This window comes from Drosophila suzukii, chromosome 3, assembly GCF_043229965.1.
Source record: "Drosophila suzukii chromosome 3, CBGP_Dsuzu_IsoJpt1.0, whole genome shotgun sequence".
In the NCBI taxonomy this organism is placed as follows: Eukaryota; Metazoa; Arthropoda; class Insecta; order Diptera; family Drosophilidae; genus Drosophila; species Drosophila suzukii.
In genome coordinates this window covers 63395719-63417578 of record NC_092082.1, presented here as the reverse complement: position 1 = coordinate 63417578, position 21860 = coordinate 63395719, and the positions used below count along the sequence as shown (strand labels likewise).

General features: G+C 44.1%; 3 protein-coding genes across 8 annotated transcripts; 1 reads left to right on the top strand and 2 right to left on the bottom strand.

Annotated features, from left to right (window-relative positions):
- Positions 1 to 69: 69 nt before the first annotated feature.
- Positions 70 to 11260, bottom strand: Atg17 (autophagy-related 17). 5 transcript variants are annotated; one of them, XM_065865801.2, is made up of 5 exons: positions 10371 to 11260; positions 3079 to 6150; positions 2435 to 2801; positions 2275 to 2374; positions 70 to 1922 (listed from the first exon to the last, which is right to left on the bottom strand). In XM_065865801.2, exons 2-5 carry the CDS (start codon positions 5928 to 5930, stop codon positions 1150 to 1152), a joined length of 4092 nt encoding a protein of 1363 aa, XP_065721873.2. In that variant the 5' UTR covers positions 5931 to 6150; positions 10371 to 11260; the 3' UTR covers positions 70 to 1149. The 5 variants fall into 5 exon arrangements, with proteins under 5 accessions (XP_065721873.2, XP_036675006.3, XP_065721874.2 ...); XM_036819111.3 differs by having other exon boundaries at positions 2435 to 2768; positions 10371 to 11258; XM_065865802.2 differs by lacking the exon at positions 10371 to 11260 and adding an exon at positions 6996 to 7057.
- A 280-nt stretch (positions 11261 to 11540) lies between these two features.
- On the top strand, positions 11541 to 15222 carry Xe7 (A-kinase anchor protein 17A). Of its 2 annotated transcripts, none has more exons than XM_017069061.4 (8): positions 11541 to 12145; positions 12327 to 12787; positions 12847 to 13104; positions 13431 to 13638; positions 13750 to 14381; positions 14445 to 14504; positions 14571 to 14630; positions 14700 to 15222. In XM_017069061.4, the coding sequence occupies exons 1-8, from the start codon at positions 11945 to 11947 to the stop codon at positions 15151 to 15153; spliced, it is 2334 nt and encodes a 777-aa protein (XP_016924550.4). In that variant the 5' UTR covers positions 11541 to 11944; the 3' UTR covers positions 15154 to 15222. The 2 variants fall into 2 exon arrangements, with proteins under 2 accessions (XP_016924550.4, XP_016924549.4); XM_017069060.4 differs by having other exon boundaries at positions 14553 to 14630.
- Positions 15223 to 15632: 410 nt separating this feature from the next.
- Wdr33 (WD repeat domain 33) lies at positions 15633 to 21759 on the bottom strand. Its single transcript, XM_036819117.3, has 9 exons — positions 21591 to 21759; positions 21175 to 21507; positions 19505 to 19774; positions 19294 to 19445; positions 17987 to 18084; positions 17801 to 17927; positions 17218 to 17451; positions 16940 to 17151; positions 15633 to 16864 (listed from the first exon to the last, which is right to left on the bottom strand). Exons 2-9 carry the CDS (start codon positions 21454 to 21456, stop codon positions 15783 to 15785), a joined length of 2457 nt encoding a protein of 818 aa, XP_036675012.3. The 5' UTR covers positions 21457 to 21507; positions 21591 to 21759; the 3' UTR covers positions 15633 to 15782.
- Between the last annotated feature and the right edge of the window lie 101 nt (positions 21760 to 21860).

Here is a 21860-nt window from a genome sequence, read left to right as displayed (position 1 = left end):
ACAGTTTGAAACCAATCGGCAATAAATTATTTTCATCCAAATGTTCAGAATCATAAAATAAAAGAACGATTGTAGTTTTGAAATGTTTACCATTTTTTATTTGATTTTTGATTTTACACTTTTTTTGTAAGCTTGACAATTTTGCGATCCGCATTTGTTACACCATCGTTTCCACGATTCCTCATTTAAATTGTTTAAAGTATTTTTAAATATTATTTTTTGTTTTATTTACATTTTGCGTTAAAAAATTATAACGCATAAATCATTAAATGTGTATATATCTATTTTGTTGTTGTAATTTTCAAGTGTTTCCTTGTTATTAATAAAGGCATAAATAACTATTCGTCGATTTCCGTTCTTATTTATTTACACAAAGTCGAAAAATCAAAATATCTTAGATATAGAGAGGGAGAGAGAGTAGAAGTTTGATTTTTGGGGGAGGCGGGGTAGCAGAGTGTTGTAAGCTGAGCATAAAACTGTGTTTTTTGCAGGCTGAGCCCAAAAGATTGTGTTTGTTTGTGTTTTTGTGTGAGGGTGGGTATGTGTGCAAACTCTTTGTGTTCTAGTCTTTTTAAAATGCCTATAAAAAATATAATTTTGTTTTTCTCATTTCAATTTTACTCGCTACGAAACTAGTGTGACTTGGAAATAATTTTCTTGGCACTAAATGAAGGAAATTATAACTTTAAACCGAAAACTACCAATGTAAATATATTGATTATAAGGTAAATTTGTTAAAGTACATTATTTTTATTTTAAATAAAAATTTTGAAAATCCTAGCTTGTGTTTGTGTCTTGGTGTGATTGTGTTTGAAGGGGTAAGGCCCGCGTTCAAATTTGATAAGATTATATCATTATGTAGACATAGACTACATAGAACATTTGTTTTCAGTTTCTGTTTGAATATATATTCTGCACTTGGTAAACTTTAAATTAGTTAAGTATATAACTTTTCACTTTTCTGTTGCTGTGGTTGGTTGTTGTTGCTTGTTGGTGTTGCTGTATTGTGTCGGTGACGGCCCTGTGGCTTATATTTAGGGGGTATTTTGTTTGTATGCTGCGGTTCCTACACAGAGTAAAAGATTTAGCCTAGATACACACTCCATTTATGTATATAAGTAGTTATATGTAACTCCCAATTGTCGCTCACTACTCGGAAATGGGGAAATCATCGGCATCGGCATCGCCATCATCCTTGCCCTCCAGCGATCGGTACTCGTCGGAGTCCTCGCTTATGGCCGCCGTACCAATGGACATTGGTAGCATGGGGGCTGTGCTGACAATCGGCTCTGCATTGATGGGGCCCAGGATGCTAGCACTTGTAGTGGTCGTTGCAGTTGATGGTGCCGGGGGATTGGGGGGCACATAGATGGTGATGGTTTCCGGTTCCGGGTTCTCCGGTTGAATTGTTTGATTTGGACTTGTTCCAGCCACAGGCGCTGCACTCTCCACCTCAACGTGTTGTTCTTGTTCCTGTCGCTGTTGATGTGGTTGTTGTGTTAGGGGTTGTGTTATTATATCAGCAGAGGCCAACAGTAGATCCAATTTAAGTTTGCTCGATGCCGTTGGCTGCTCTGTTATCACAGACTGTGCTTGAGTTGCTGCCGCCGCTGCAGTTGTCGTCGGTCCCGCTACTGCTGCAGCAGCAGTTGTAGTTGTTGATGCTGCTGCAGTCGATGTGGCTGTTGCAACAGCAGCTGTTATTGCCGACACGGAGCCGCCAGCAGCATGCAACTCATCCTCCTCGCTGACGCTTATGTAGCGACAACGTTCACTGAGCAGTGAAGCTGATTCGTCATCCTCCTCATTCACGCTCGTAATGCTCACCGTGCGCTGCTTGAAGCTCTGGTAGACGCTGCTGCTGCTGGGAGCATCGATGACATCTCTGGGCGATGCAATGGCTGCGGCGGCGGATGAGCTGGCTAAAAAGAAAGACATAAGTTAGTTTTTTGCTGGTTCCTCATCGCTCTCCATGACGGTGTAAGTTGGTGAATGAAACGACACGTTCAATTTGTTAATATCCCTTGGAAAACTATTCTCAAAACCAATTTATTTTCAGATTGAATCTGTAATATAGTAAAATATTACAACGAAAACGAATAATTCCTAGAGTTTTTGGTTCTCATAATATGTACAAATGTGTAAGTAACATTCTTTATGGTGAAATAAGTGAAAAAGATATCATATTATGAAAATGCAAATATTCTTTATAGTTTTCAATAAATTAACGTGTTCTGAAGAATGGACGAATCTCCTGCTTCAATTGCTACTTACACTCTAAGCGCTCCCGCCGCGCAGCGTTTCGAGAGGGCAACGGCGCTAGCTTTATGCGATAGAACTTGGAGCCCCTGCTGACGCGATAGCGATTGTCATCCTGCAAAGAAGCCATACTGGTTAGTTTTCATTCCAAATAAACTTAAAAACAAGAACTCACCTTTCGCGCCTGACAGTACTCCTTGTCGATGACCCGGCCTATGGCGTAGTACGGCAGCGGGATCTGGTTGAGATCCACAACTGCCAGCGAGGGATCTAGTGCCGGAGTGGGTGCAGCCGGAGCCGTCAGCTGCAGACCAGCGAGACTGTCGGCGTGGACAAAGTATAGGGTGAGCGAGTCCTGAACGACCATAAACTGCGCATGACGCATGCTCCAAACCACGAAGACGAGATCGCCTCGTGCACATCCCTCCAAGGCGATGGCCCGGTGACCGGAACTGACGCCGGACTTGGAACGGGTTAAGGGCCCACCGACATTCAGATCGTAGGCAGAGCTATGAACGGAAAAGCTATGTGTTAGCATTCGTCTAACCGGAAAACCAAACAAATCAAACAAAATTAAAAAAATAATTAAGTGTTTTTTCAACTTTTCCCGCCCGGATAATTATAATAGGTGGTGAATAAAAAATAAATAAATAACTTTTAAGAAATTTACACAGCTAAACCAACAAGTTAATTTTATCTATTAATTTGAACAAGTTAATTTAATTAACTAACTTTTTAAGAAGTTAAAGCCAGTTTAAAATAACTATATTTGTTCAATAACTGCTATTTGCTATGGCTTTTATATTTAGCATTCCTTACCTTCTCATGGCTGCCACACTGGTCTCCATCTCTTGGCGACGGCTTTTCTCCTGGCTAAGCTCCTCTTCCAGCCGACACTTGTCCTTGTTCAGATAGTCAATCTTCTCCTTGAGCCAGCTGTTGCCATCCTCGTTGGTGATCATCTCCAGTCGGGTCTTCAGCTGGTACGACTCCTGGGTGAGGATCTTGTTCTGCTCTCGCAGCTGATCCAGCTGCCGCTCCTTGTCGGCCAGCATGTCCTTTAATATGCCCACGTTGGCCATCACAGATTCAGAGTTCAGGGGCAGGAGGCGTGACTGCCACAGCGATCGCTCCGAATCAACGGCCTCGCTTATGGCACGCTCCCTTTGGGCCAGTAGTTCCTGGCGCTGCTGAGCAAGCAGATGGTCGATATCCACGCCGGCGTTGGCGCTGGCCACGCTGGCACTGCTCGTCGGACGCTCTATTCTCTCAAGACTACAGTCCGACGGCGAGCGCTCCATGGATGTCATCAATTTGAACCGGCAACGAAGCGACTCGAGCTCTGTTTTGTGCTCGTGGATGAGCTGCTCCCGGGCTTGCGCCACTGCAGCTTGCTTCTCCTGCTCCGCAAACTGCAGTTTCAAGCGCATCTCCTCCAGCTGCTCTAGGGATTTTTGTTCGCGTGCCTCACACTGCATCTTTAGCACATTGCACTTATCCCGCAGGAGATGTAGCTCGGACTGGAGCTCATCCTGGTAGTTAGCAGCATCATTGCGAAAGATGCCCAAATTAGAGCGAGCTTCGGCGAGGCAGGCTCGTGCCAGCTTCGACATGTTTTCCATGTCGCTACGCATCCTCTGGAGACTGCCAGCATTCTCTTCCGTCAGGGTGCCAGCACTGAGCATAAGCAGATCCTCGGTGGCAGTGCCCCGTGCTATTTGCTCTATCAAACTGGCAGAGGTTGATGTAGCAACGCACTTGGACGTGGTGCTGAGCTTCTCGAACTCGGTTTCTGTATCCGTTTCGCAATCGGAGGCAGCTGTCTGCGCCTGCAGTTCGGCCAAGCGGGGAGCTATCAGTGGGGTCTCCTGCTCCGGTTCTTGATCCTGCTCACCACCTTTGCCCGACCGGATGACGAAAAAGTCTATCACTGGCTTCATGTCGGGCAACTGCAGCTGCCCGGCAAGTTCCGGCAACTGCGAGGAGAGCAGCTCCATGTCCGATCGACTCAGAGGAGGGAGACGCGTGTCAAAGCTCAAGGGGTGCTCATTGGCGAACGCTGGAGGCATGTCAGCCATGCCAGGAAACAGAATATTGAGAAAATGACCTTCAAAGCTAGCATTGAATTCCCTCCTCCGGCGCAACTCCTCGCTGTGGATGCGATCGAAGTCCACAGAGAGTCGGGTGGCCCACTGCCGGAACTCATCCGAAAAGATCTTCCGACGCACCACCTCCGCGACGGCGGCCACATAAGTGCTCGGCGCACGGTGGATCTGTTCGATGATGCTGATGTGACGTTCGGCACGCCGCAAGCAGCGATGGTTGAACAGCAACCGATTGTCAAACTCACTCATCCCATTCTCGATCCACACGATCCGGCGCAGACGAGTGTGCAGATTCCACCCCAGCTCGTCCTTGGAGTTGGCTATGCAGCGGCAGTACTCGCGTATCTTTGTGTGATTCTCCAGCATCACTTGTAGCTGGGAGCGATGCGAGAGACAGAGGTCCGGCAGGACGGAGTTGTCGCGCAGATTCTGCGCCCGCGCCTCGTTCTGCTGCAGGGCGAGTGCCTGCTCCTTTTGCTCCTGCACCATCTTCTTGATCCGGAACTTAAACTCCTCCAGTTTGCAGAGTCGGTCACCGAGGCCCTTGATCTCCTTGACCTCGCCCTGGTTGGCCATTTTAATGATCTGCTTGACCTCCTCCTTCAGCTTCTCATATATTTCCGCACTGAAGATATCCAATCCCTGGATGCACTCGTCTGACATGAGTTGCAGAGCACTGTGGTTACCTTTAGAGCTGATCCACTGCAGCAGGTTAAGGTTGTGGCGACGTGCCAACGAACTGCTGCTGGTCGAGGTCTGGGAAACGCGCTCCTGCTGGTCAGCAGAGTCGGTTTCCGCCTCGTCGCCCATTTTCAGCTTCTTGTTGGGGGAGTCCGCCTGCGAGGATTCAGTGAGACCCGGCTGCTGCTGCGCCGGCTGTTGCTGAGCGGTAAACACGTCGTCGTTCTCCAACAGTTCGTCAAAGCCATGGAAATCCGCCTCGGCCAGGGACATTAGGGCCGGGAGTATGGGTATCCTGCCCAGCTGCTTGAGATCATCGGCAAAGTTGCGCAACAGCTCCAAATAGCTCTCCCGCTTCTGGAGATGCCGATCGAAGGAGGAGCAGAAATTGTGGAAGCGCTCGCGAAACTCGTTCGTCAGATCCTCCATATTGGCCACAACCGCCGACCAGCCCTGCTGCTGGAGGTGCTGCTCGTGGACCAGACGCTCGCACACATCCTCCTCCTTTCTAGCCAGCTCCCGCATGTGCTGCGCCAACTGCGCGCGCTGACGCACCGTCTCCAGGGCCGGTGGCAGGCGGTGGCTCTCCTCCACCTGGCGACGGAGCTCGGCGTCGGCGTCCGAATTGGATATCGTTGGCGCCGGGCGCTCGTCCCCAGTGAGGAACATGTAGATGGGATTGGTGTCTGTGCCAGCCGAGTAGCACGACACCTGGGTTGAGTGCGTCAGCATTTCGCCGCCGCTCACCAACAGCACAATGTTGGCGGCCGGGATGTTGTGCAGCTTCTGGATCGTGTCCTTCAGGTGCTCCACCGACTGTAGGGCAACGTTCATGTCAAAGCTCAGCATGCGGCCGACGTCCACGTGGAACACGTACAGCATCATGGAACCGTTGGTGTTCCCTCTGTGTCCTCGACTTGGCTACCTGGAGGGGATGCTCCCGCTCCTCCCTCTCCCACGCCCGCTCCGCGTCCTCCTCCTTTTGTTCCTGTCGTATCGCTTATGTTTTGGCAGTGCTTCAGAAGATTTAGTGGTGTTCCCTCATCGGTTCGTGTGCTTGTACTTGTGGTCGCCTTGTACTCGTGTTTGTTTTGTGAGTGTTAAGCTGGAAGATACAAAACAAAAGAGACAAAGAGAACGGGTGAGTAAAGATACTGTTATCTGTGATGCGCATTCAACTCATTTAGATCCAATGATCAATTAGCTCAATGTCATAATGTGTAGTTTCTCTAATCGATCTTTATTGTTTATTTAGGTTAAGCTCTAAAATCAATTTATTCAACCTGTTTTTCCTCGCTAGACAACTTAATCGAAAACGAATTTAAAATTTTTCAAAATATGTTTTTTAGAAAACAGCTGATATTTTTTTGAAAAAAATAAACACACTACTACTATAGTAGGCCCACCTAAATTCTCTGGAGATGTTAAATCAGTTTTAAACCATTTGATAAGCAAGCCGACTGGTACAAAAACCAAACACACTTCATCGTTTACAACTATTGAGTCCACTACAATCTGCCGCGGAGATTAGCTTAGCTATTTTTAAGCCATTGATTCGATCTCTGTCGCTCCTCAACAGCTGTTAGACAGACTGTCGCAGTTGTTTTTTGCTCTCTTTGTGTCGTCAGAGGGCCGAGGGGAAGCGTAGCGTGGGGGCGGATCAAATGTTAATGACTAACTGGGCCATTTCCGAGTCGCAATAAAAAATAGCAGGGCGAGCATGTGCACAGACGCTTATTCAATTTTATTTTTATAATTTTGTTTACAGTTTGGCCTCGCAGACGGCTTTTGGCGATAAGGCGCATAACAGGGAAAGCGGAAAAGCGTAAAGAGCATGGCTCCGCACTTAGAACACGCGCACTCACTTTTCCCCACACTATGTGTTTATTTTGCGAGCCGTAAACAGCAGCAACCAGAGCAACAACAACGTGGAACGTGTTATCAACGCACCTTGATTTGAACACGTCTAGACTAGCGGGTGGCTCGAAAACAAATGAGCTGAGTGGACGGCGAGAGGCGGAGAGAAACGTTGAGAGGGCGAGAGAGCGCCGCACGTGTGCGACGATCGCGGCTACTCGCAGTGTGGTTCTCTCAGCCATTTTGTAGCCAGACTTGAGTGTCTGCTAACTTGTTTATCAAAAGCATGAATAAAAAGAGATACATAACATTCTTAAAATCTAATTCTGAGATTATTCAGTTGGGCAACCACAATTTGGAACCCCTAACTCGAATTCATTTATATTATGAACGCGAAATCTAAATAACTCAACCTTTTTTGGCGGCAGACGTTGGTACGAATTATGGAAGTTCAAGTGTAGCTTTAAATTAAATAAGTAGGGCTCTAACTTATAAGCTTTTTAAAAAGGGGTTATATGCACTTGTAGAGGCTAGAAAATGCGATTTTTACTAAGATAATTCACTAAGAGACCATAAACTACAGTTCTAAGAATACTAACACATAAAATCATACTGATCGGCCCTTGAAAACAAAGATATGGCATTTTATAGATAGCTATGTATAAATTTTGCTTTCCAACTTGCCAATAACTCACTTTTTATACATTTTTGATCAGGGATAATGTATATGAATGATGAATATTATTAATAAATTAAAATATTGTAGTTAAAGATACAAAAAACCGAATTTGGTTACCTCTTTTCTTTCATATATGAATACACATAATTTCAGAAATCTAGTTTTTTAAAATTATTGAACTAAAAACTTTGAACTATTTGTAGAACTTAGAAATTGTATTTACCGACATTATTTTTAGGGAAGGTACGACAAACAAGAACTTTAGCTAGGATTAAAATTAACCATGTATCTTTGGGAAGCGAGAGGTGGCAGCACTGACTCTCAGAGTGTGAGTGGAAGAGAGAGAGGGAGGCAGAGAGAGTAATTGCTGCTGCGCATGTGTCAATGCCAACGCCGCCGTAAACCGCGACGCCGACGCACCAGCATTTACCTGATTCCGCGGTCCTTTTTTTTACCTAAGCGAATTTCATGATTTCGTTAAACCAAACTTGTAAATTTCCAAGACGAGGGTTATTACTGACGGTTTCCTCAAAATTTTCCATAGTTCGGGGACACGTGTAACGGTACGCCGTTTTTATAGCTGACGAAATACCGGGAACGATTAACCCAGGAGCATCTGTAATACCTAGAGAATGCCAGGTACTATTTAAGCGAATTGGTGAAATTGCTTTAGGAACTGATAGACAGAAAGCAATAACCGGCCGATTAATCACCAATGACATGCCAGAGTGCAATAATCTCGGACCCCTCAACCTGAATAGAATCGCGATAGCAAGCGAGCCCCAACCTGATAAGATTTTATCTAAGGGGTGGTGAGCAGTATCTATGTTGCACTTTTGGAGGTATGTGTCAAAATGTGACATAAAGGGGAACTCCAAATATCGGTTTGGCTGATAAACTTGAAAGCAGATGTTGTATTTCTATGTGGTCTTGATTATCCGGTTTCAAAACATGAATTTCCCATTTTAAATTACGCACTTTCCATTAAAACAATAGTATGTTCGGATTTATTTTAGTTGATCAACAAAAAAGATATTAAAAAAGTTTGTGATAAACTTTGAGTCTATTTCATGAAGATGAAGCAGATAAGCATCTTTTATGTGAATAAACTACAGTGTATATATACGACACTACACATTACAGGGAGATTCGGACTTATGGTTCCAAAACACTTGAGCAATCAAAAAACTGTCAGTGGACCAAGAAAAACATTTTATTTAGGGTGAATAATTTGGTGGTATACAAATATGTATTTATGTTTGTTGGTACATACAATGTACAACGTACACCAAATTTAAAAACACTTGTGCTATCATAAAATTTGAATTTTTGTCAAATTTTTCATTTTTAATCAATAAATATAACATAATACAAACCAACAACATATGAAAACTATTTAAAAATTGAACTTAAAAGATTAAATATAATATGATTTGAAAAACTTTAATACAAGTACAAGAGTTTTTTGCAAAATTTGAATACAAATTAAGCTTGGACTACACAGAAAAAACTGCTCCATACTGAACACCACACATTATAAATAATTTTAACATTTATTTATTTAACAAATTAAGCTAAGCATACAATGACTAACTTAATTGCCAAATTACCGAGCAAATTACTGCGGTGGCCTTCGACAATTTTAACATTCAATTTAAGTGATTTTGTTCTTTTTTATAAACATATGGACAATGCAGGTTACCTAGTCCAAATTCTGATAAAGAGACCGAAATACAGGCCGCTAAACCTGTTGACCCACAGCAGTACTATAAATAGAGCACTACATAGCTCCGGGGTTATTGTACTGGACCAACAAAGAATCCAAACTAGCGGATCTTTGGTCAGGGGTGAGTCTAGGTGACGTCACGGTGCCAAATAGCACACTTCGACGAGGAGAAAGAGGACGAGCAGAAAACCCTGAACCAAGCCAAGTGAACTGAAAGTGAACTCCTCTGCCGCTGCAAACTGATTACAGAGCGTCGTTGGCAGCGCAGTCAGAGTTTATCAGCTCTCTCTTCTTCGGTCGTTGTGGGGGGCAGGAAAAAGCACTTTCTCGCAGGGAGAGCGATAAAGAGCGGCTGACAGGGGGGCAACTAACTGCAATTAATGGTAAACGGCACTCTTGTTTGTCCCCTGCACTTTATTAATATGTATGCGGACTTCGTGGGTAAGTGGTTTAAAGGGCATGACTCACACAGAAACTCCAAGTGCTGTAAACAAGTTAAGCCAAAAGGCGAAAACAAAACGCAAGAACGTAAACAGCAGACAATTATAAAACTCAACTGAAAACACACGATCAGCTGGTCTGCTGCAACTTATCGATATTCGATAATCGAGCCGAGCTGCAACTCATTCTCCGTTTCCCTTGCTCCGCTCCTTCGGCCCTGTCCCCATCTCCCTCTCACTCAGCTGTTGTTTTGTTTTATTGCATTTCCCTTTGCACTCATTCGGTTGCAGTTAACAGGAAAAAGCTCTCGAATGACGAACAAATGCACACAGACACCGAGTTATTCTTGTAAAATATGTAAATTATGGCAATTAATTGCAATTTGGCTCAAACGGACGCACACAACAACAATGCGCGAGGGTTGCTGACGTTCGAAAAAAAGAAAATGGCAGCAGGTGTAGTTGCTTTTGGTGTAATGGCGAGAAGTGTTGGGTGTGTTGGGTGGGGAAACGGGAGCGGGCGGAATTTATGCAGTTAAAAGGGCGTCGACAGGTGCACTGGTGGTGGTGTGCATAAAACTATAACTAACGGTTAATTAAAACCATGCCCCACTCACACTCACCTTATAATCTTTAATCAATTTTCACAATGGTGGGCCAGTGTGCAAGTGTTATTGTTGTCTGCTTGTATGTGTGAGTGTAGCGCGGTGTGTTCGTGTGTTTTGGTTTTAATCAATTGTAAACGGGCACGAACACACAGGCGCTGCAAATTATTTTACATCAGCTGTGGCTTTGTATGTATCTGAGTGTGTTCGTGTGTGCTTGTGTTTTTATTTGCAACAGCAACAACAACAACAAAATACTAGCTCTTCCTCCTTATTTTCGCCTGCTGCTCCCTCTCTTTCAACGCCACAGTGTTTGTGTTTTTTATTTTCCACTTTGCCTTCCACGCTTTTCTTATTTATTTTGTATGGCTATTCTTCTTCTTCCGCCTGCTTATTACTTATTACTTTAAAAGCTATTTTCGTTGCGTATCAAATGTGCAAGTGTGTAAAAGCATTTACTAGAGTTTCCTTAGTCTCAGTGTCCATCAATATGTTCGAGCACGAAAATATTTTCCATATAATTTTCAGGCTGTTTTCGTTTCGTTTTCCCCTTCCTTCTGTTCTCTTTCGCTGTTTGCCTTCCTTTTCTTAATCTATTTCTTTGTCTATCACAATTGCGTTGTTGTTGCTGCTGCTGTGGGTGTTGTTGTTGTTGGTGCTGCTTTCTGTTTTCTGCTTGCTGCTGCTTGTTGTTGTTGGCAGTTTTACTTTTCGCGTCAGTTTTTTGCCATTTACACGAAGCGGGCACGGGAGCCTTCTGGGTTTTTCAAGTGGCACAATTTCACTCGCGCATATTGTAGCTTTGCTTAGATTTCTAATTAAATTAAATGGTATAAAAATGAAATAACGCACTTCGTTCTCACTTTTTTGTCTTTGCTTTTGCCTCGCGATGTGAATGACAACAGATTTTCATGTCGATATCGATAGCGAAACTAGAGGGGATAAGTTACTCAAAAGCTGCAAGCAGTGATTTTGATAGGCGAACTCCACTGTCACATTTAAAGAAAATGCTAAAAAAAATAGAAACCGAAGTTATATTAAAATTACTAAAAATTATAGTTATTAGTTTTCAAAATATAGCATCGCCAGAAAGCTTAAACCGTTTCCCTGCCCGAATATCCCTAATTACCAAAGTGATACCTGTTATTGGTCCATCACTCTCTGAGTTTCGTTTAACGAGCCTATCGACAGTTTGCCATCTCTAGTGAAAAGTGCAAATAAAATAATCCGAAAAATTCTCCTTTCTAGCAAATAGCCCAGAATCCACTCACAAAAAGTCACAGCATTTATTACACCTAAGTAGCAGTAGCGGGGATCAAAGGCTAAGGTGGTCCGAAAACCCAAACAATCCGATTCGGGCGCCCATCAAACAGAATTTCCCCTCCTTCCTGCAGACTTACCAATACACATTCATGGGCGGCTTCTTCCTTTTGCATTTTCTTGGGCGTTCTTTAGGATTACACCATAGTTTGTAGCTCTAGGCTTAGTCTGTTTACTTGGTATAAGAACACAAATATTACTTTCTGTATTTTGCCTCATTACATTGTACTGGGTCGAATCCAAAAACCGAACAAAACAAACCCCTTTTCCAAATGACCAACATCCAGACCATAGAAAATGTGGCCGACTGCACGCCTCTTTACCTGCCGCACAGCTTGTACCTCAAGCCGCTGGCCAAAATGCAAATCTCCGTTTCGCTGCCGTCGATCAAGTCCGGCAAATCCGTGTCCAACCTGGAGATAATGGACAAACTGGGCGCCGAGCTCAAACCGGACAAGTTTCTGCTGCTCAAAGTAAGTGCTGCATTTCCTGGGTTTTGAATTCAAGGATTTCCTAATTACTTTAAAGTTGATGTTATTTTCATTTAAACTTTATAAATAAAGACTCCTTTTCTAAAAAGAAAAGTATACCCTAGAAATGTTCCCGGCAAACAACTAGCCATATCAATTAACTACAATTTGTATGCCCCATTAGGTCTCCAAGAGCACAGTAAACACCATCCGTTTGGAAGCTGAGCTGGATGAGCGTAAACGCCTCCGGCCGGCCATCCAACGCCTGGACGGCATTTCCCTGCGCATCTCTGGCTTCAGCGAGTCGTTTCGAGTGCGTTGCACAGAGCACAAGGATGAGTTCCCCACGCGACACGACTGGGACTCCTACTTCCGGGATGCCCGCAACATGGACGAAATGAAGGCGGGCGAACGGCCGGACACCATTCACCTGAGTCACCTGCCCATGCGCTGGTTTTGTCCGCGGCACTCGGAGCACGAGGAGCACGTCAAGCCCAGCGAGAGCATCTTTAAGCGAATCTTCGAGAAGTACGGTCGTGTCCGGATGGTGGACATACCAATCTGTGATCCGTACCGAAAGAGCATGCAGGCGGACATCAACGGCATGCGAACGTTCAGCTTTGAGCAGGATGTTCTCTTCGAAGCGTGAGTTTGGAATTACTTTTGTCATTTGATAATGCTCTTATCAATCATTGTCCTTACAGATATGTTCAATTCGAGGAGTACTCCAGCTTTGTGCGCGCCATGGATGAGTTCAGGGGCACTAAGCTGGTCCGAAAGTTTGTGGACAAAACCCAGGCCATCAACATTTGTGTCAACTTTGACAAGCAGAAGCATCTCAGCGACTCGCACGTTCAGCGCCGAGAACGCATGCGGAAGAAGTGCATCGCAAAAGCACAAGCCGAGGACGAGGAGCGGGAAAAGCTAAAAAAGCAGCAGGAAGAACAACTGGAACGCGAAAGGTTTGATCATTATTTTGGGCCGGGGACAGGAAGCAGTAATCAAATGGCGATCGCTCCGTCAGTTTAATAGGTAATCCCCATCAGGGATTTCTTTATTTAATTTAAGTCATAAATGTCGCGTTGAGCTTTGCTATACTACTGTTTTCTCATTTGGCAATTTTACATTTACATATTTATGCTTCTCACCTGGCGGCCGCTGGGCGAGGCGAGCCTTTAGCCAACCGTTCTCTGTATCTTCTAGACGAACAGTTAACAAATATTTATTATGCATAACAAATATATCAAAAGCAAAACAAAAACCCGCAACATTGCAACAAAAATTACAGGCAAAAGCAAGAAGAGTTGAAAATAGCAGAAGCAGAAAAGCAGCGTGAACGCGAAGAAAAGCGGAAAGAAAAGCATCTTAAAAAGATCCAGGAGCGCGGCCAGGTGGAGATCTCGCAAAAGATACGCATCGAGGAGCGCAAGCTGATGATAGCACAACGCAAGCTGGAGAGTATACGCACCCTGGAAAAGTTATTCGAGCGGATACAGGTAAGAAAGTCTTTGAGGTAGCATAATTATAACTCAAATCGGTTTCAAATTCAGCTTTGAATATATTATAAAGTTAACTTCTCACATGCTCACATTGCTTACTCATTTCAGCTGAAGCAAAAGGACAAAAACCGTCGAGCCAAGCAAGATGAAGTTAAGGACATCCAGCGTGGCCGTCTGGTCGAAAAGTACAAGGCTGCTACAGAGAAGCTCGTCTGTGATCAGCGTAAAATCGTGCAGGACATTAAAAGCAACACTCCACTGTTGGGTCTTCTAAAAAGCAAATCCAAAAAGAGTGCAGCGCCAATGTACGCAAGCAGCGATGACGAAGTGGCGGCTAGTAAGAGGCACAAACTAGGCAATGGCATAGCTAACTCTGCAGCGGTAGCCGATGCTAACTCCGCACTTAACCCGTTGAAAGCGGTAGCCGCAATGGCCGCTGGCGCTGTCCCAGGAGCGGCTCCTTACAGTGCCGAGGCCGCCAGCGAATGGATGCAGTCCCTCTCTATGTTTGGATACGGCTTGCCGGGTGTATTTCCGGGAGCGCTTTATCGTCCACCAGCTCCATTTCCAGTATCCAGCAACTATCGTGGGTTCGCTCCACGTCCACGCGGTCGCGGAAGAGGTCGTGGCATCGGGATAAGGGGTGGTCGTTCCGGATATGACTCGTATTACAATTCCAAGCACGATCGCTACGACGACGAGGGCGACAACGGCTACTACCACAAATCATCGCGGGGCAGGTAAGACTCGAATGTTGAAAGTACTGATTCGCTAAACTAATAGACATTTTCTTTAAATTTCAGAAATCGCTCTCGTTCTTCATCTTCGTACTCCAGGAGTCGGAGTCGTTCCCGGGGACGGCGGTAAGTAATGCGTAGATTTTGATTACATTGTACTATAAACAAATATAGTGTTGTTTGTCGTTCCAGACGCTCAAAGTCGCGAAGCCGCTCCCATTATCGAAAGTCATCCTACTCGTCAAGATCCAGGTAACAAAAAATGCAGCACATACGTCTGGCAGTATATACACATTTAAATCGGAATGCTTCATATTTTAGGCGCAGCCATAGCCGATCTTCTCGCAGCCGCAGTAAGACGCCATCACAGCGCAAGAACCGCAAACTGGCATCCACGCGACGATCCCGATCCACCAGCTATTCCCGATCGCGTTCCCGCTCCCACTCCCGCAGGCATTCGAATTCGCGCCGTGATCACCGAAGTCGTCATCGCAGCAGTCGTACTAACAGCAGAAGCCGCAGCCACACACCGAAAGAGGTGAAACTGGAGGCGGAAAAGTTGGTGGCTTCAGCCGAGAAAATTCAGCGCACCGTCGAACAGCATACGAAGGACCGGATGCGCGAGGAGGAGCGCGAAATCAAGGAAAACTTCAGACATGTCCGTACAAACAGCCACAACAGCAACCACGTGGACACACAATCACAGGAGGAATCCAACGATAGACGAGACAGCATCAGCAAACGCAGCAGTCGCCGCAATTCACTGGCTGCCTGAAACATAATCATTAGTTTAGTTGTTAGTAAGAGTTCCGTAAATAAAGATATCGAAGTTGTTCCCCCTGAATTACACTGTTTCTCGACTTGCGTACTTCCCATCCGATTGAAGTTAATATAACTTGTTATCGTGCAAAAATATTAGCTGATAATCTAGTGAAATATGTAATTGTAATTTTTAGTGAACGAAATCATAAAGGAACTGCCATAACAACAGCCAAAAGCCACCATAGCTGATCTATTAATCATTTTTGGGAAATTACCTATCAAAACTGTAAAAATTATTAAAACACTAACCCACATAGTTATCCCTTTTCCTGGTTATGTATATATACAAAAATGTATAGCGATTCTTTGCTTTTACAAACTTCATTGCATGAGACTTATCTATAAAGTTTCCGAAGTGGTGAAGTTTTTCAACTATGCTCTTTTCAAGCGGCATGTTAAAGTTAAAAGTACCGCAAAAATAAAACACACATGTTTACTATATTACAATCCGATTTTCTTTTTTTATACAATATAAATTGATTTTAGCATTGAAAAGCAAATGTTGCAAACGAGATTGAGTCAACGACAGAAAGGGGCTTATAACTGAAGAATGTGTAAATGGGTGCGCTGGTGGGAAAGCGATTAGTAGCGCCTGTTATTGTTGCGTCCGCGATTTCTGCCGCTGCCGCCACCACCGCCGCCACCGCCTCCTCCTCCTCCACCTCCGCCGCCACCAGAACCGGAATTATTGTTGCCACGACGGCGACGTTGGCCACCTCCTCCGTTATTTCCGCCCTTTTGGAACTCTCGGTCCCGATCGTTGAAGTTATCTGCGCCATTGTTGGTAAAGCCATTGGATCCATTGCCCCCAGAATTGCCATTATTCGACCAGGGGGCATTGGAGGCCCAGGGATTGGGCCTGCCCGCTGACTGGTCTCTCTCCCGTTCGCGGCCGCGATCCCTCTCCCTGTCGCGATCGCCATCTCGTTCCCGTTCGCGCTCCCTTTCCCTCTGCTCCAGTGGCGGTTCGTCCACGAACTCCGTGTTGGGTTGCTGGGCTTTCGCCGCAACCAGGGATTGCAGGAAGGGCTTCTTCAGTTGCAGCAGTTCTCGAACACACACCAATTGAGCGTTATGCTGCCGAGGTTCAAAGCGGGACTTCTTGGTAGGTGGAGAGACCACATCCCCACGTGCCTCCACCGTGGGCGAAACGGATCTGGAGCGATCCCTTACTGGGACCACGTCATTGAGCTCCTCCAGCTTTCCGGCGTCAATGTACTTGTTGAGGAACTCGGTTCCCTGACGAATAGCTGCCATCAGGCGAGAGTCCGGATGCACGCGAATAAATCGATTGTACACAAGGACCCCGACTATAGTTTGAGGATCGAGGCCATTGAGCATGCCGCTAGCCAGGATTCCCTCCATTGTGTTTTCGCTGATCTGCTGTTGATTCAGCCCGCTTGTCGAGTCCTTGGCCTCGCGGGCGGCCAGCTCTTCGTGGATGCTGAGCACGCTGGGATCGTCCGCTCTCCGGGGACCCGCCCAGTTCACCTGGAAGTTGCGAGGAATGGGCTTGCTGTAGGGAACCTTCTTCTCCCTGTCGCGGTCGTTCAGAGCTCTGCTTGGGTCCAAGTCCAGTCCAGGAATAAAGCCCTTGTCGGCAGTTAAACTTTCTGTGAACTCAACCCGGTCCTCGGGACCCATTCCTGGTATAATGGCATCATCTGTTGGGAAGATGGGGAAGAAATTTGGATGTTAGGAAATTTTTGATTTACAAAAAATGTGGCATATTCACTTACCATATTCACATTCGTCCAGAGCAGCCAAGCTAGCGGGCAATGTGTTCAGATTGTATTTGTCTCTCATCAGATCGCCCGGCCTGTTCCTCGTCCAGAACTTAATGGTGTGATCGTTGGAGCCAGAGCACAAAATGTGACCCAGCGGATGCCAGGCGAGGGTCCACACAATGCTGTCATGTGCCGTCTCTACACAGCCAATCTCCTTATCGGTACTATAAACAAAAAGATCGTCTTAATTGATCTCAAGACTCTATTACAGATTAAGAACTACAACCCACCCAACATTCCAGAACAAAATGGAGCCATCGGAGCCGCCAGAGCAAAAGAGACCCTCGTGTATGGGATGCCAGGATACAGAGCTGGCCTCCTTTTTGTGGCCACGGAAGACCTGCACCTCCTCACGCAGGTTGCGAATGTCGAAGAGCTTGAGCAGGTGATCCCTGGACGCGGTGACCAGCCAGTTGCCGTTGTCATTCCACTTCAGATCCATTACGGTGGATTTGTGGGCATGTCTGTAATGCATTACAAATTCTTATTAAAAATGTATCTTATCCAGGAATATTTAGTAAATATTTTTGCTTTCAGTTCTGTAAAGGCTAAATATCTCAAATTCGCTATCCAAAAAAATTATTTCCTTCGCATTTTAGTCAGATATACTTAGTTGTACTAGTAGTAGAATTTTCTAAAATATTCATATTTAGTATTTTAATTAAAACAATTTTGGATCTGATGATAAGTAAAATATCATGTAAGATTGATTAAGATTTTGAATTGATATTCGTTATAGGTTATTACTGTCATCCCAGAACTGAGTTGTCAAAATAATTTGTATTAAAGATTAATACCATTTCCGATACTTACAGCGTGGCTAAGGCAATGCCGCTCTTAGGATCCCAGATTTTGATGGGTTGCTGGTTGTCCTTGCTTCCGCTGACGATCATTCCCTTATGGGGATGCCAGTGCACACACTTCACGTCCGCTCCGTGGCCTGGTCAAGATAAATTAGTTACCCTAAGCTCTGCTTTGAGATAATCCCCTAGTTCTCACCTCGTAAAACACGCTCCTCCTGGCACCGCATAAAGTCCCATATCCTCAGGGTTCCGTCGTCGCTGCCGCTGACAAACTTGCTGTCCGTGGGACTGAAACTGCGTTTTGTGGATGGCATTGGAGAACGGTTAGAACGAAACAAAACACGGATCGAAAGATGATAGTGAGTGTGGGCGGTGTCAGCGAATGATAAAAGTGAAATCCAACATTTTATGTAAAAGATTTTCGAAGTTTAGATTTAATTAAAATAGTGATACCCAGTAAAAGGTTCTAGAGAATATAAAATAAAAGGAATAATCACGCTATGAGCGTCCTAAAACATAGAAAATGTTTATCAAAGTCAATCATTTATTTTGTTATAATATTGTTAAACTTAAACGCATTGTCGGCATGTTCAAAATTATTCTGAATTTAGTTAAAGTTTTGGATGTTGCTTTATTTTATAATGTCATTTTTCTAATATGTTTTGCAATGTCGCAACTTTTGAATAGAAATTTTAAATTTGTTCTCTACGATTTATATTTGACTTTCAAAAATGTTTTGGAATCAATTAAAGTTAGGTTGTTTTAAATGGTTCTTGTTGAATTGTAAGGACACACGAAAATCACAAAATATATAAACGTTATTAACAATATTTAATGAAAATAGATATATTTCCAACACAAATCCTTTTCAATTTTATTTATTTTCAGTTGGATAAGATGTTGCAGATTTACTTGATCTGTCGCAAGATGGGTTGCCCATACGCCAAGATTTATCGCCAGTCTTGAGAAAGAAAACACTCGAACCCCCGATTTTTCGAACAATCAGTGCAACACAATGCATTTTATTTATTGTTGATGCTGTGGCCGCGGAAATAAAATTGTGCAGTGGTTTCTTTTTGTTCTTAGTCAGATGCTTTTATTGTTAGCTTTTCTCAATATTGCATTTGTATCATTTCACTTTCAGTCTTTTTATTTCGTTTCATCTTTATTGATATATCACAGAAGAGTTCGAGGCTTACAACATATTTTAGACTTTTTCTACCTTTGAGAGGTTAAAACTTAAGTAGCCGAGAAGGCGAAACTGATATCTGGGTGGCTTGTTGCTGAATTGACGGTTTTATTGGTATGTATTTGCAACAGCCCTGAAGGAACCGATCCACTTAGCTGATCAGGAAACGAAAAATACCCAAAACTTCCCAAACGACCCAAACAAAAGAAACTATGGAAACAACGCGATTCTGGCTTTGGTTTTGGCTTGGTTGTCTTGCGTCAGCGGCTACAAAATGGTAAATACAGTCGACAATTACAATTAAATGGCTATACCTTATTCCCCTAATCGCCTCCTTGTGCGCCTGGTACATCTTCACGTTGTTCATGTTGGACTGCCAGTACTTAACATAGCCGCCATGATCGCCGGTCACCATCCAGCTGTCGTTGTGCGACCACACCATCGTTCGCACCGAAATGTCGTGGGCCTGTTTGACAATATTACCGATTAAATTTGATCCCACGGGATCTGCTGACGGAAACCCACCTGCAGAATGGTCTCGAAGTTGAAGGTCAAGCCGTTCCAGAGAGTAAATTCGCCAGAACTGGCCCCGGTGACCAAACGTCTGCCCTCCGGCGTCCAGGCCAACGTGAAAATTGGACAGCGCATCTTGTTAGTGGCCGTCTTCACAAACCTCGTGGTAACTGCATTCGAGGGATTGTCCAGGTAAGCCGACGGCGGCAGCATATGTGGCACATAAATGCTGTCTGGCTGCAGGGCCAAGCGGTCCCGATGATCACGCTGGAACAGGCGGTTCTGCGGCGAAGCAATAAATATATTTTTACATTATTAAATTGAAGGCTATAAACTACTGCAAACTTGTTTAATGCAAACTTGTTTTATATTAATATTGAGCATATAACTAGATTGATATTTATTGGTTAAAACTGTGTAAATCGATTTTATCTGTCCCGTTTGAGTTTTAAATTTCATGTAATTTATCGGTTGCTTTTGAAATATTTATTTAAAGGAAGGAGTTTGAAAAGAGAAAAATTTGTTTTAAAATAATTTAAGTTGTCGGATTTAGGAGATAGTCCTTAAAAGTTACATTTGGTTTTTAGATCGTTTAGTGTGACGTGTCTCATTTTAACCGCGTTTTTCTAGAAATTACGACTTCGAAGCCCCACCGGCACGATAACAAAATGTTATGAGCGGATTTTTATAAATTTGCACGTAGTCAGCATCTTAAAAGCTACTGCTTGAACAAAGGATTTTCAAATATATTAATATTTACTAAGTTTAAAAAATTAATGAACTCAAAAATTGTAATCGAATTTTTTTTTGTATGGTTTGTGCTGAAAATTCAAATTGATTTAGATTTTGGTCCACCGTATGGGTACTTAGTCTCCGAAAAAATGGCCTCAGTAAAATGTACCAAGTCATGTAAGCTTAAAATATCATTCAATATATTAAAAAAATATATGAAAAAGTGCTTGTATCTGGGCTAAAAACAGTATGTTTTAAAGTCGACATGGTAGATACAAGAATATAAATATTTCTTGATTGATGAGTGCTGATCTCCTTAAATACCCAACTGCTAGCTTCCATAAATGGTCACAGATTTATCCGAAACTTATGAACCCAAGTTATAATGTGACTGTATCTCAAAATTTAGAGATGAAAAGATGAAAATAAAACTAAAATTGAACTTTTGGCGGACTTATAGAATACTATTGATTTTAGAAATTAACCATTTTAAACCAAATTGGATGGTATATTTTTGAATTAAACACTCCATAGGTTTAAAAAATGTAGTTTTTAAGAACTGTAATTGCGTTGCTACGCGTCGGACTACATGACCTGATGGGCGCAATTTATGTTCCTACATTTTGAAATTTATCTGCAGTGATCTTACAGTTCCTAGCTTTGTTTTGTTTCTGAAATCCTGAGAAATCTGCTCTGACGCATATTCAAATATCGCAATCTGTTAGTTTAAATCAGCCGACCGCACACAGTGTTTCATATGCCTGATTAATGAAAGGCGGCCGACCGCTGGTTTAAGTATAACTCCAGTTTTACATCACCGTTTGTAACCTACGAAATCACTTTTGGTGCCATGCACATAAATTTCCTAATGGAACTTAAGTATAAAACTCGGGATCTCTTGGCTATGGTAAGCCTCTTTCCTCCCGTTCAGTGGGACCCTAGGTAATCACCTCGAGCGCCTTGATGATGGACGCGTTGTAGTCGACAGTCTTCCGCATCACACTCTTGCGCAACCGCTTGCCGTCGAAGTCGTCCTGGGACATCCCGAAGGGTCGCTGGAAGCCACCGGGCATGAAGGGCTTGAACTGGTTGTAGTGTTTGTTGGACCCGTGGTGGGGATGGTAGTGCCGGTAGTGCTGGCCGCCCATGTTCGGGGGCGGGAGCGATGTGAAGTTGGTGGCCAGCGCCGATGGCGCGGTGAGGAGCTGCGGCGGTGGCTGGGACACGTCCATGGTTGGTGGCTGTTTTGCCTGTGCCTTTTCCGCTTGGCTGAAATGAATTTTCTTCGCTCGCACACAGACACACACAGATACAGGCGTAATGTGGATTAGTTGGCCGCTCTCTACCCACTTAAAGCCCTACTTACTCGCTGTCCTAGAGCGCGGGCATTGGCCTGATGAAGGGTGATAAAATTCTAAGTCTATGATTAATTTCTACTTTTCTGAAATTAGGCGCGTTGAAAATTATTAGTAACTTTTGCCGAACAACGCGAATATATGCAGTTCACGGCGAAACGCGGACACCAGCGTGTGCCAACAGCGATAAATGGCTACGCAACGTTATCGACTTCCTTACAGAGGTTAAGGGGGTTCCTGAAAAATTTCGATTATTGATATTACTTATGCCAACAAGGCAT

What these genes read in the sequence shown, in the direction of transcription:
- Atg17 (XM_065865801.2), bottom strand. Translation starts at nt 5,930, where the DNA reads ATGATGCTGTACGTGTTCCACGTGGACGTCGGCCGCATGCTGAGCTTT. An exon ending in AGTACTGTCAGGCGCGAAAG is followed by an intron (nt 2,375 to 2,434) that starts GTGAGTTCTTGT and finishes GCTTCTTTGCAG; the next exon opens with GATGACAATCGCTATCGCGT. An exon ending in GCGGCGGGAGCGCTTAGAGT is followed by an intron (nt 1,923 to 2,274) that starts GTAAGTAGCAAT and finishes CTTTCTTTTTAG; the next exon opens with CCAGCTCATCCGCCGCCGCA.
- Xe7 (XM_017069060.4), top strand. Translation starts at nt 11,945, where the DNA reads ATGACCAACATCCAGACCATAGAAAATGTGGCCGACTGCACGCCTCTT. An exon ending in AGTTATTCGAGCGGATACAG is followed by an intron (nt 13,639 to 13,749) that starts GTAAGAAAGTCT and finishes TACTCATTTCAG; the next exon opens with CTGAAGCAAAAGGACAAAAA. An exon ending in TCCTACTCGTCAAGATCCAG is followed by an intron (nt 14,631 to 14,699) that starts GTAACAAAAAAT and finishes TTCATATTTTAG; the next exon opens with GCGCAGCCATAGCCGATCTT.
- Wdr33 (XM_036819117.3), bottom strand. Translation starts at nt 21,456, where the DNA reads ATGGACGTGTCCCAGCCACCGCCGCAGCTCCTCACCGCGCCATCGGCG. An exon ending in GGAGGAGCGTGTTTTACGAG is followed by an intron (nt 17,928 to 17,986) that starts GTGAGAACTAGG and finishes TATCTTGACCAG; the next exon opens with GCCACGGAGCGGACGTGAAG. An exon ending in GGCATTGCCTTAGCCACGCT is followed by an intron (nt 17,452 to 17,800) that starts GTAAGTATCGGA and finishes AATGCATTACAG; the next exon opens with ACATGCCCACAAATCCACCG.